General features: G+C 43.1%; 1 protein-coding gene across 2 annotated transcripts in view; it reads left to right on the top strand.

Moving 5' to 3' along the window:
* Nucleotides 1–2,321: 2,321 nt before the first annotated feature.
* The window catches only part of LOC108707413 (interferon-induced GTP-binding protein Mx2), a 29,941-nt gene continuing 19,471 nt past the window's right edge, over nt 2,322–12,791 (top strand). Inside the window, exons 1-7 of one of the 2 annotated variants that reach the window (XM_041581535.1) lie at nt 2,322–2,567; nt 3,902–4,002; nt 4,482–4,674; nt 6,957–7,094; nt 7,803–7,957; nt 8,738–8,876; nt 10,521–10,719. In XM_041581535.1, coding sequence (XP_041437469.1) covers nt 4,485–4,674; nt 6,957–7,094; nt 7,803–7,957; nt 8,738–8,876; nt 10,521–10,719 — 821 coding nt within the window. In that variant the 5' untranslated portion in view covers nt 2,322–2,567; nt 3,902–4,002; nt 4,482–4,484. Of the gene's footprint in view, nt 2,568–3,901; nt 4,003–4,478; nt 4,675–6,956; nt 7,095–7,802; nt 7,958–8,737; nt 8,877–10,520; nt 10,720–12,791 lie in introns of both variants that reach the window. The other variant, XM_041581534.1, reaches the window with a different exon arrangement.

Below are 12,791 nucleotides of genomic sequence, written 5' to 3'. Positions count from 1 at the left end.
CCCTGGCAACCAGATGGCTGAAATTGAAAATTGGAGAGCTGCTGGATAAAAAGCTAAATAGCTCAGAAACCACTAATGATACAAAATGAAAACCAATTGCAAATTGTCTGAGAATATCACTTTCTACATCATACTAAAAGTTAATTTAAAGGAACAGTAACAATTTTTTTTTTTTTTAAAAATGTTCTATTTAACGAAAAAAAAACCCCCACCAAGACAATTTTAACTTTTAATTCGCAAAGCTTTTATTAAGAAATTACTTACCGATTCTCTGCATGCGCTCTTTTCAGACAAGGCGACGATTCATTGTACAGCGCTCGATTTCTCCTCCCTGCCTTCTGTAGGAGATAGCCAGGGAGGAGAAAACGAGCGCCGCATGATGAATCATCGCCATTTTTAAAAAAAAAAAATTGTTACTTGTCCTTTAAAAGTGAAACCCCCCCCCTTTAAAAAAAGCAGTGATTCTTTAGAAATGAAACTAGAACGTAGTGTAATAGGTGTAAGTAGAGCCAAAGACACGGGGTTGTTTGCTTCTTTTTTTTTTTTTTTTGAATACAGGTGGTCTGTTCGTTATTTTTTGGAAAGAATTTGCCTTTATTTTCATGTAATTGGTCTGTATTGTGTTTAAAAACTTGAATACAGATTTATTTCCTAACAAGTGTTCCTTGTTGTACATTTTGCTTGTCAGTCATGTGAGCAGCTACTCGCCTATGACATCATTGTGATTTTAGGGGGTTATTTATCAAAGTCCAAATTTATCTCAATATTTTCTGCTACAAACTCCTATAAAATCCACTCGGGTTTTTTTACGCTTATAATTACATTTTCCCGAAAATGCGCTTTGCGGGGGGAAAAAGCTGATTTTCACAATTTTTTCCGGAAATATTTATCCGATTTTCACTTTTTTCAATTTTTCACCCGAAAACTGCGGGGTATTGCACGAAACCCAGCGCACATCAAAAAATCATTGGTACTTCTCCCATTGACTTATATGCAGCCTCGACAGGTCTGAGATGCCGGATTTTCAGATTCTGACTTTTCCATCCTTGGGGTTTAATAAATTCTGAAATATTAGTGATTTTATATTAAAAAAAATGTTCATGATTTTCTGCATTCAGAGTTTAGTAAATAACCCCCTTAATGTTGGGGATTGGGCAGGAGTAGAAAGTCCCGCCCTGAACCCCAGTTCTGATATGTAATTGTTCCATCTACAGAAGGTTCAGAGAGACTGGCTGCACCTCCCAAAAAGGTTCCGTCACCGACTACAGATATGGGATCCGTTATCCAAAATGTTTGGGGATGTGGTGTTTTCTGGATAACAAATATTTCCTTAATTTGGATCTCCATACCTTTTAAGTCTACTAAAAAAATTATTTAAACATTGATTAAACCCAATAGGCTGGTTTTGCCTCCAATAAGGATTAATTATATCTTAGTTGGGATCAAGTACAAGCTACTGTTTTATTATTACACAGAAAAAGGAAAGAACTTTCTCTGTATTTGATTAAAAGGAAGTCTATAGGAGATGGCCTTCCCATAATGAGGAGCTTTCTGAACAACTGGTTTCTGGATAAGGGATGCCATACCTATAGATGTTTAGAGCTGCCCATAGGCTATATAATTAGATAAAGTGGAACTCATTTATCAACACCGGGCAGATTTGCTCATGGGCGGTTACCCATAGCAACCAATCAGTGGTCAGCTTTTTTGATTTTGCACTCTGTGCCAGATCTGATATAAGGACTGTCCTGCTCTGCACGTTAAATGTGTAAATACAATTTAAAAAGGTAACCCTAAGCAAAATAAATTCATAGTTTTCCAAAAGTTATTTGGAAATGTAACTTGTTTTTGAAAGCAGGTCTCTTGTTTTGCTGGCCAAGCCTATGTTGCTGCATTTACATTTTACAGTTACTTATCAAGGTCCGAATTTATCTCAATATCGGCTGCTACAAACTCTGATCTAGCTCGGGTTTTTAACGCTTATTTATTATTACATTTTCCCGAGAATTTGCTTTGCGGGAAAAGCTCAGATTTTCACAAATTTTTTCGTGAATTTCCCCCGAAATCTCAGAATTTTTCGGAGTTTTCACCCGAAAGCTCCGAAAACATAGTAAAATTGCCCGACCACAACCAAAAATAAATGGGACTGTACCCACTGACTTTTATGCAACCTGGACAGGTTTGAGATGCCGTGTTTTTATATTCGGGCTTTTTAGCCCTCGGGGTTTAATAAATTCTGAAAAATTTGTGATTTTTTTTAAAAGTCAGATTTTATAAAAATAAATCACATATTTTTCTGATTTCGGGTATTCGGAGCTTAGTAAATAACCCTTTTAATGTAAGCGATGTCTGAAAGACTCTTAAATAAACAATTATTTCATCGAAGGAAGTTCCCCTTTAACACAAAAGCTAGGAAATAGAGAGAACTTTCTATTCTGGATTTCAGCATGCCTCTGCAGTTTCACTTTCATTTCTCCAGAAATTGATGCAATGCGTTAGCTAGAGCCACTGATATAAAAATCCTTTCCTGGGAGGGGAGCTGCAGTCACTGTGTGTCAGGATTCCAGGTGAGAACAGCTCTTTCTTTGTAATGTTAGGGGGGCTGCTTTATTATTGTGCTTGCTGTGAATGTGCAGCTCCCCCTTTCTACAATATTATAATGGCACATCCTTAAATTAGCTTTTATGGCTGATCAGAATGATCCCATTATTATTTTTTAAGGGGCCAATGCATCAGAGAAGAGTCAGGCTGTTCCTTCTGAATTGTGCTTAGTACAGGGGAATACCTATGCTGTCATAGTTTTATGGGATCTCTCTGTACAGACTATGAGCAAACTTAGGGGGCTGTTCCTGCTGAATTGTGCTTAGTACAGGGGAATACCTATGCTGTCATAGTTTTATGGGATCTCTCTGTACAGACTATGAGCAAACTTAGGGACTGTTCCTGCTGAATTGTGCTTAGTACAGGGAATACCTATGCTGCCATAGTTTTATGGGATCTCTCTGTACATACTATGAGCAAACTTAGGGGGCTGTTTCTGCTGAATTGTGCTTAGTACAGGGGAATACCTAAGCTGCCATAGTTTTATGGGATCTCTCTGTACAGACTATGAGCAAACTTAGGGGACTGTTCCTGCTGAATTGTGCTTAGTACAGGGGAATACCTAAGCTGCCATAGTTTTATGGGATCTCTCTGTACAGACTATGAGCAAACTTAGGGGGCTGTTCCTGCTGAATTGTGCTTAGTACAGGGGAATACCTAAGCTGCCATAGTTTTATGGGATCTCTCTGTACAGACTATGAGCAAATTTAGGGGACTGTTCCTGCTGAATTGTGCTTAGTACAGGGGAATACCTATGCTGCCATAGTTTTATGGGATCTCTCTGTACAGACTATGAGCAAACTTAGGGGGCTGTTCCTGCTGCACTTTAACTGTTTTACAAGTGAATTGATCACAATTTGTTGGCACTATATCACCATTATTGGTGTTTTAGTTGATTTTTAGTAACTTAACAATCAATTAATGGTAAATGAATTGTTTATGAGTTAGAAATTATAAAGTATACACAATATTTAAAAGACAAATCTATTGAGTCCTAGTTTTATTCTATTTAATGCTATTTAATTAAGGTCAAGCACTAGCACTTTGTGGGACTACTTATCAAGGGGGGAACTAAATATATAGAATCACGGGGTTAAATGGTTTAACTGGAATCAAATTATATAGTGATAACATATAAAAAATATTTTTGTGTGTTTTTTCTGATCAAAAAGACGGGGATACTTTCTTTCTTTTCTCCTATATAAAATTTCAAATACTGACATAAGTCAGATCCCCTCTTTTTAATCAATTTTACATATCTGAAGATAGATCATTCCTTTTTATTAATCTCTCTGTACAGACTATAAGCAAACTTAGGGGGCTGTTCCTGCTGAATTGTGCTGAGTCCAGAATTATTAAAGAAGAAGAATTAAAGGGGAAGTTGACCTTTTTAAACTTACGGTATGTTATAGACTGGTTCCCTATTTCCTACTTTGTATTGTTTTCATACAATTTCCTTTCCTATTCGCTTTCTGGACTGCAACTAACTGCTGTCTGGTTTTTCTGGGAGGGGACATTGACCCCAGCAATCAAAACTTAAAATGACCGAGAGGAGTTTGATGATTTGTCACTTTGGTTGACAGATGTCAGTCGACAACATCAGATCATCCCAAAGCTGGAACTCTGTAGCGAAAAAAAAAAAGAGAGTGTTGCAGGAGGAGATTAAGAGTCCAATAGACGCCGGTACCAAGAAGCTAAATCTGAATACAAAACTCTTGAAAATAAGAATATCGACTTTAAAGGGGAACTATTCTTTTTCAGATAGTAGGCCCCCTACTCAATCAGACCAAGGTGGCTGCTTAATTTTAGCAAGTAGTATCTTTAAATGAACAAAGTATTCCATGTCTCATATCCATCCAATATATTTTGTTCTACAGCAGAAGATGGAGAAAATTCTGAGCAGCCAGTACGAGGAGAAGATCCGCCCGTGCATTGACATCATCGACTCTCTCAGAGCACTGGGGGTGGACAAGGACCTTGGCCTCCCATCTATTGCGGTCATTGGGGACCAGAGTTCTGGGAAAAGCTCAGTCCTGGAGGCGCTGTCTGGAGTGACCCTTCCTAGGGGCAGTGGTGAGATTTGCACTTTTATTATAAAGAGATATTGGCATTCAGCAGCAGGAAGTCTGAATACGTCTACATTTACATTTTGCCAATGTAGGGATGTGAAAATCTTAGACACCCTTACACTTTACAGACAGGCACATCCCTAGTAATATGGACACCTCAGTGGGTCCTTATGGGGACCTTGTGCTTATGGAACCCCTGCAGTTCACACAGTGTACACCAGATGGCACTGTGCCAGAGTATAAAAGGTTTAGGAACCATGTGCTCTGGGTCCATTGCTTTAGCCCAACCAAGCAGACTGGAAGGGAATGGGTAGTTCTGACCCTAGGCGCCTTGGCCCTAGTAATTAGACAGCTATACTCGTTTTATAGATCGCTCTAGGAGTGATAGAGAGGTTATTTAGTTGAGCAGCTCAAGGCTCCGCCGAGGAGATTAGAGGGATTAAGATCCCAGGGTAATACTGACCCAGAGTAAGGAACCAAGTGTTGAGATAGGGATGTCAGGAATTCCCTTAGTCTGCCACTGGAAGATATCCTGAAAACTGGGCAATACCCATCACATGCTGTCAACTTACTCTCTGCTGTATATTCCCTAGCCTGTGGGGATTCAGCCTATACGTGCTGTGAGTATATGCTTCCTTTATGCTGCTGTGTATGTTCTATACTCCATTGTGGATCAATGTGCTAAATGATCTCTGTGCTATTGTTCAATAAATATTGTTCTTTGTTCAACTGTTAAAGGAGAAGGAAACCCCCAGGGCGCTAAACCCCTCCCCCCCTCCCCTGTGCTGCCCCCCCTCCCTCCTCCCCCCTGGCCTACCTGTCCCCCTGGGCAAATGCCCCTAACTTTTTACTCACCCCTCTGCGCAGGTCCTGTCCACGGAGTTCGCAGTCGCCATCTTCTCCCACGCGCGTCTTCTTCCTGCTCTGATCGGCGTTTTCTGGCGCATGCGCAGTAGGAAGTCACGAAGTGAAATCGGAAAACTTCGTGACATTCGGCGCATGCGCAGTAGAGCCGTACCGGTACCTGTTCCTACTGCGCATGCGCCAGAAAACGCCGATCAGAGCAGGAAGAAGACGCGCGTGGGAGAAGATGGCGACTGCGAACTCCGTGGACAGGACCTGCGCAGAGGGGTGAGTAAAAAGTTAGGGGCATTTGCCCAGGGGGACAGGTAGGCCAGGGGGGAGGAGGGAGGGGGGGCAGCACAGGGAAGGGGGGGAGGGGTTTAGCGCCCTGGGGGTTTCCTTCTCCTTTAAAGAACTACTGGCGCCCATCATTGTGCTATCGCATCAGGTTACAGTTACACTACACCCTTGCCTCCACCCCGCTGCGAGGGCTTACCCCTGAGAAAGAGAGCTCATCGGTGGTCTCAGCCCACCAAGGAAAGTAGCTAAAACTGCCCTAGCACAAGTCAGTTTACTATAGCGCTACACCTGCATACTCTTACTTCTTTAAAATACACAGTACAGACAATGTATGTATATGCGAATATGTTTAGATGCATGCTGCAGACTACACTGATGCCCATGCAGCATGCATCTAATTGAATTGCTGCATGTGAACTTGATTAAACTGGCAGTTTAGATGAAGCAAAACATATATTTGTAGGAACCTCCTGCCAGGGCTTGATAAACGTTGCACCTTCCCCTCTAAGGAAAAAGATACAGTCAGATTTGTTTAGTCCTTTATATGTGTGTATCTAACAACAGGGGCTCTCAGCTCTTAGCAACCACATAACCCATGCAGCCTTTTATTGCCAGCACCAACCGCTTATACCCCTTTGTTCTTTCTCAAAAGATTGCATTCCTATGTGAGTAAATGAGCCTTTATTGGTACATGATACAATAGTTCTGCTGAAAAGGGGTGGGTAGTAACCGGAGACATCTTAGGGCAGAGACACGCTGCGATTCGGGGAGATTAGTCGCCCGGCGACATGTCACTCGGATCACTTCGTTTTCCGAAGTCGCCTGAGGTTGTCTCCGAGTGTCATCCCACCGGCGATTTACATTTTAGCTAACGGGAAGGCAGTTTGGGGAGATTAGTCGCCTCAAAGAAGAGGAGATTTGTCGCTGGGCGATTAATCTCCCCACATCTGACCGTGTGTCTCTGCCCTAAATGTCCTATACTGGAAGTACTGGTAATTAAAAGATGGAAAGGGAAAATGAAAGGAATTAGACCAAACCGGGGGATACAGAAGGATTCCCAGATGTTTCTAATATATTGGGAAGTGGTTTGAGAACGGACTCATATAAACGTTTCCCTCTTTTAAATGTGTCCCAATCCTGCAGGCATTGTTACGCGGTGCCCACTGGAACTGAAGCTTAAAAAAGCAACAAAGTCGACAACCTGGAGTGGAAAGATTTCCTACCGTGACCATGAACTGACGATTGCAAGTGCCGCAGAGGTGGAAAATCAAGTAAAACAAGGTAAATCTGATAAAGCAGCCGACTTATCCCACTGAGATGGGAGTGGAACATTATGAGCGGCCTCTAGAGATCCCTGAGCTTAACCCACCTGACCCCTGTGGGATGAAGTGGAATGAATATGTGAGCGAGGCCCCTGATCTTTCAACATCAGTGCCCAACAACCGGAAGCAAACCCCACCAGGGCTGCGCCTGCAATGAAGGAAGAGTTGAGAACCTTGCCTCAGGTGGCAGTTAGCTGCCAGTTACCATGGGTGGTAAAAATTCGACTCTAGGATACTTTAAGAGCTGAATTTCCATTTATTAAATTGAAAATTCAGATATTCCAGTGCAGACAGCGGAATAGCTGTCCTGTTCTGATGCCAAAGTTTAAGCTATAACAGCCTCTGCTCTTCTGAGAAGACTTGCTAATTGAAGTTGGATCGTTGGTGGTGGAACTCAAGAACATTTCTGGGGAAGCATTGGGACTGGAGCTCCAGAAATGTCTCTGAATCCCACCAACAACATTCCAACTTTTAGAGAAGAAAAGGCTGTTATAGCCTTGATATCTATGGTTTGGGAATGAGCTGTTGGATAGACGAACCATGTACTTGGACATATAGTGTGGTAGAAACAGGTCAGTAGATGCTCTTTCATATGCAACAGGTTATACATAATTTTCATCCAAATATGATCACTTTCTGAGGACTTTATCTGCCTCTTTTTTTTCAGCTCAGAACCTTATGGCCGGTAACGGCAAAGGAATCAGTGATGAACTGATATCGCTAGAAGTGATATCTCCAGACGTTCCAGACTTAACGTTGATTGATCTGCCTGGAATCACTAGAGTTGCACTGCCCGATCAGCCCAAAGATATTGGACAGCAGGTACGACATTTAGAGGCAGATAGTTTATTGCTAGTACTTGGCTTCCATTGTCCCAGGCCATCAAGTTATAATCTACCCTATCTCTCATATGCCTGCCATAGGGACATACTCTTCTCCCATGACTTCAGTAATGTTGTGTGCTCTTGAGATGAGGAGTATTGGTTGAAGTCACTGGGAGTGGTCAGAGATAAATATCCATATATGGTTTTCAATAGCCACAGCTCTTAATATTTTGATTAAACAAATATAAAGAGAAAATAACAAATGGAGGTATAGGAGCCCCTTCAGTCTTATAAATGCTTATGTTTTCATTCTGGCAAAAAACAGAAAAACAGCCAATCAGCAGTTGGCATATGAAAGTAAACATTTGATTGGCGCTATGGATAAGGGTCTGGCCACACAAGCAGATTCGGGGAGATTAGTTCCCCCATTGACAAATCTCCTCTTCTTTGGGGTGACAATCTCTCCGAACTGCCTTCCCCCAGCCCTCCGCCGGCTTAAATGGAAATCGTCTGCGACAATGCACACGCGGCACTTCATTTTCTGAAGTGGCCTGAAGTTTCCTCGTGAGGCAACTTCATGCGACTTCGGAAAACGAAGCGATCCGAGTGCCATCCTGCCTGCGATTACGATTCTAGCTGACGGGGAGGCAGTTCGGGGAGATTAGTCACCTGAAGAAGAATCGGTTTGTTTCGATGGGTATGAAACAAGTGAATGGGTTGAGGGAATATGACCACTTGAAAAATATCAATAACTTACTAGGGTACAAATGTTTCATAGATCAAGAAAATGATCGGAAAATACATCCAGAGGCAGGAGACCATTAATCTGGTTGTGGTTCCCAGTAATGTGGATATAGCAACAACTGAGGCCCTGGAAATGGCCCGGGAGGTGGATCCTAATGGGGAAAGGACTTTAGGTAAGTGGTAAAATTTCAATGGGGTCGATAACCAAATGCACCACCAGGGCTCCTCATATGGTCAATTGTAGGTTTTGAAGCTGAACATTTACTCACCTACATTTGACCCAATATCTTGAATGGGACAAGCGTGAGCTCTTTTTAAGTGCTAAATCCATTCAAGTCAATGGTAGTAGTGGCAGGCTTTTACTTTTTGTACTATTTACTTAAAGGAGTGCATAGAAAGAACTGTTATCGTAAGTCTCAATAATAAGGCACAGACGCTGTCCTGCTTAAAGGACCAGTAACATAAAACTTTCCTTATAAAAAACTCGTTTGCACACAATGAAAAAAAAAGAAAAAACAGAAAAATAACACCAAGACTCATTCAACTCCAAATTCTCAAAGTCTTCACTAAGAAACAACCCACCAACAGTCTGTCCGACACTCCTCCCCAGAAGCCATCTATTGAGAATTACTATTTTTATTATCTTGACAAAATGATAATAGTCTCTAGGAAGGGAGTGTGGCTGTGGGATAGCAGGTATAGTAGGGAGAGATGGTGTCTATAGTAACAGTGGATAATAGTCTCTGGGAAGGGAGTGTGACTGTGGGATAGCAGGTATAGTAGGGAGAGATGGTGTCTATAGTAACAGTGGATAATAGTCTCTGGGAAGGGAGTGTGACTGTGGGATAGCAGGTATAGTAGGGAGAGATGGTGTCTATAGTAACAGTGGATAATAGTCTCTGGGAAGGGAGTGTGACCGTGGGATAGCAGGTATAGTACGGAGAGATGGTGCCTATAGTAACAGTGGGATAATAGTCTCTGGGAAGGGAGTGTGACTGTGGGATAGCATGTATAGTAGGGAGAGATGGTGCCTATAGTAACAGTGGGATAATAGTCTCTGGGAAGGGAGTGTGACTGTGGGATAGCAGGTATAGTAGGGAGAGATGGTGCCTATAGTAACAGTGGATAATAGTCTCTGGGAAGGGAGTGTGACTGTGGGATAGCAGGTATAGTAGGGAGAGATGGTGTCTATAGTAACAGTGGATAATAGTCTCTGGGAAGGGAGTGTGACTGTGGGATAGCAGGTATAGTAGGGAGAGATGGTGCCTATAGTAACAGTGGATAATAGTCTCTGGGAAGGGAGTGTGACTGTGGGATAGCAGGTATAGTAGGGAGAGATGGTGTCTATAGTAACAGTGGATAATAGTCTCTGGGAAGGGAGTGTGACTGTGGGATAGCAGGTATAGTAGGGAGAGATGGTGCCTATAGTAACAGTGGATAATAGTCTCTGGGAAGGGAGTGTGACTGTGGGATAGCAGGTATAGTAGGGAGAGATGGTGCCTATAGTAACAGTGGATAATAGTCTCTGGGAAGGGAGTGTGACTGTTGGATAGCAGGTATAGTAGGGAGAGATGGTGCATGAAGGCAACTGTGTAGAATTTGTTTGTGAAGTTTTTTAAAACACTTTGTGTGCAGAGTGGTTGTGGGGACCAGGTAATTACTAAATGACAACTTGGTCTGTGTGTCGATTTCATAGTAGCGAGCAGAGCTTTGAGTCACCCTTGGATGAAGGCATCAGTGTTATTAATACAGAACACCCAGCAACATCTGTCATTTGGATTTTGGCGTGTGATTTTCAATTTTCGTTCTGTTCACAGGGATTTTAACAAAGCCAGACTTGGTTGACAGAGGAGCAGAGTCAGATGTTGTCAGCGTTGTCCGAAATCTTGTTTACTCCCTCCAAAAAGGCTACATGATTGTGAAATGCCGCGGGCAGCTGGAGATACAGGAGAACCTTTCGCTGAAGGAAGCTTTGGATAACGAACAGAATTTTTTTAAAGAGCACGAACACTTCAGGTAAAGTGAAATTTTATAGCCTGAACCATCACAAGGGCATCTAAGACTTCTTACATCTAATACATCTAATACGTTTATCATTTGGCTCCTGACCATCCGGTATATTAGATAACCGGCTCACTTTATGGAAACAGCTGGATCACACTGCACTAGAGAAAGGCTTTGGATGGTCATAGACAAGGCTGTAACTAGACATTCTGATAAGTATTGAGTTTTAGGCAAGACTGGCTGTGTATTTGTACATTAAACCCTGAATATTGCCATTAGCAAGCAACAAAGTAAAATGATTGTGACTTTACTGACCTCAATTTAGCTGATAAAAGTGTATTGCCATCGAGCAGTCACAAGGCATAACTTGAGTTTGGGGGTCCCTCCTGCAGACTAACACGGGGGCTCCACCTCAGAGGAATAACGAAGCACATAGTGACTGGTAGATGTACTGTATACCTTGCAGAACTTAATAGAGAAATAAATTTTCTCTTGCCTAAATTGGGGGACACAGGCACCATGGGGATGAAGATCCTGCAGCTGGAGATGGACACTATGTTGCAAAATATGACTCCTCCTCCTGCCCTGGGCTTCATCCCCTGCCTCCTCCTATTACCCTCAGTTTCTTTTAGTGTCCTCAGAAGGAGAAGACACGATATTCTTTATGTGGCTGGAGCACGGATCAGGGCCCCAGGTCTAAGATCTCGCCACGTTCAGGGGCCACTGATTTAATCAAGAGCCTCTCCAGCTGCAACCTATCTGCCCTTTAGCCTTCCCGCTCTCCGGAGGTCGGCAGGCTTGCTCCTCACCCCTGCGCTGTCTTCCCGCTCTGCGGAGGTCAGCAGCAGCGGTATACACTCACCTGAGTGTATAATGGCATACATATATATATATATATTTCACACCTGTGCATGTATATATATATATATCTGTGTGTTTTGTCTTCACAGGGGTTAAACTACACAGGGCACAATTCAGCTGGCATTTTCCTAGGTGAGTACTTATTTTATTTTCCTCACAGCCTCTATCAACTCTAGATCTCTAGCCTTCTGGTGTTTCTCTCTAGACCCATTCCCCTGGCGCCATTACTCCTGCGTCTCCCTTCTCTGGTGACACGCTCCTCCTGCGTTCCACCCCACTCTCTCCCGCCCTTATCCTTGCCTCCGGCGCGCTTCTCTTCCTTGGCGCCTCTATATGCACCATCTTCTTCCGTGACGCACACATGCGTTCCAGTCCTCGCCTTGGCGTCTCTCTCTCCCTCGCGCTCCTCCGCCCGTCGCACTCAAGCAGTACTTGAGGGACCAGGCGGCCTTACTAACGCTGCGGCGAAGGTCAGTTATTTTCTTAGCTCCTTAGATATCTATCAGCGCTCTCGCTCATCGGCTCTGTCTCCCTTCTGCAGAACCTTCCTGGAGCACGCCTGCCTGTCACTGCAGTGTAGACTGTTCTCTCCAACTGCCTTACTTACAACTGCGTCCAGCCTGCCCTTCTGCTAAACGCCCGTTCTCATATCAGGCAAGTCCCACATCATATTTTCAATGCTACTTTTGCCTATGGGGAAAAATCTATGTATGCTACAGAGTGCATGTATGCCTTTTGTATGCTATAGGGAGTATGGGACTGAGGGGGCTCCCTTCATATCTCTCTATTTCTCTCTGTAGGCCACCTTATACTGTCTTGCCTAGCCTAATACCCCTGTCTCTACAAAACAAAAAAACAAAGGGATTCTATTGGGGATTCAAACTACCCCCACCATTTATCACAGAGAAGGAGCAAAATGGCTAACAAGGCAGAAGAGCCCAGGACCAACAAGTCCTCAGCTCAAACACACCCACAGGTTTCTTTTTTAGCCTGCTCAACTTGTAAAACTAAATTTAATTCAGCCTCGGCTGATTCATTGTGTGGGGCCTGCAGAAAAACTGACTCACTGCCACCTACTCCGGCAACTAATTCAGACTCTGAACTACTTAGGGCCTTATCCCTCTCACTTGCAGGCATTCAACATCTGGCCCGCATACCCGAAACCTTAGACAAGGTTCTTGAGCGTTTATCTCAGCCTTCACATTCTGACTCCCGACCAGGGA

The sequence above is a fragment of the Xenopus laevis genome, chromosome 2L (genome assembly GCF_017654675.1).
Source record: "Xenopus laevis strain J_2021 chromosome 2L, Xenopus_laevis_v10.1, whole genome shotgun sequence".
In the NCBI taxonomy this organism is placed as follows: domain Eukaryota; kingdom Metazoa; phylum Chordata; class Amphibia; order Anura; family Pipidae; genus Xenopus; species Xenopus laevis.
This window is presented reverse-complemented; position numbering and strand designations above follow the sequence as displayed.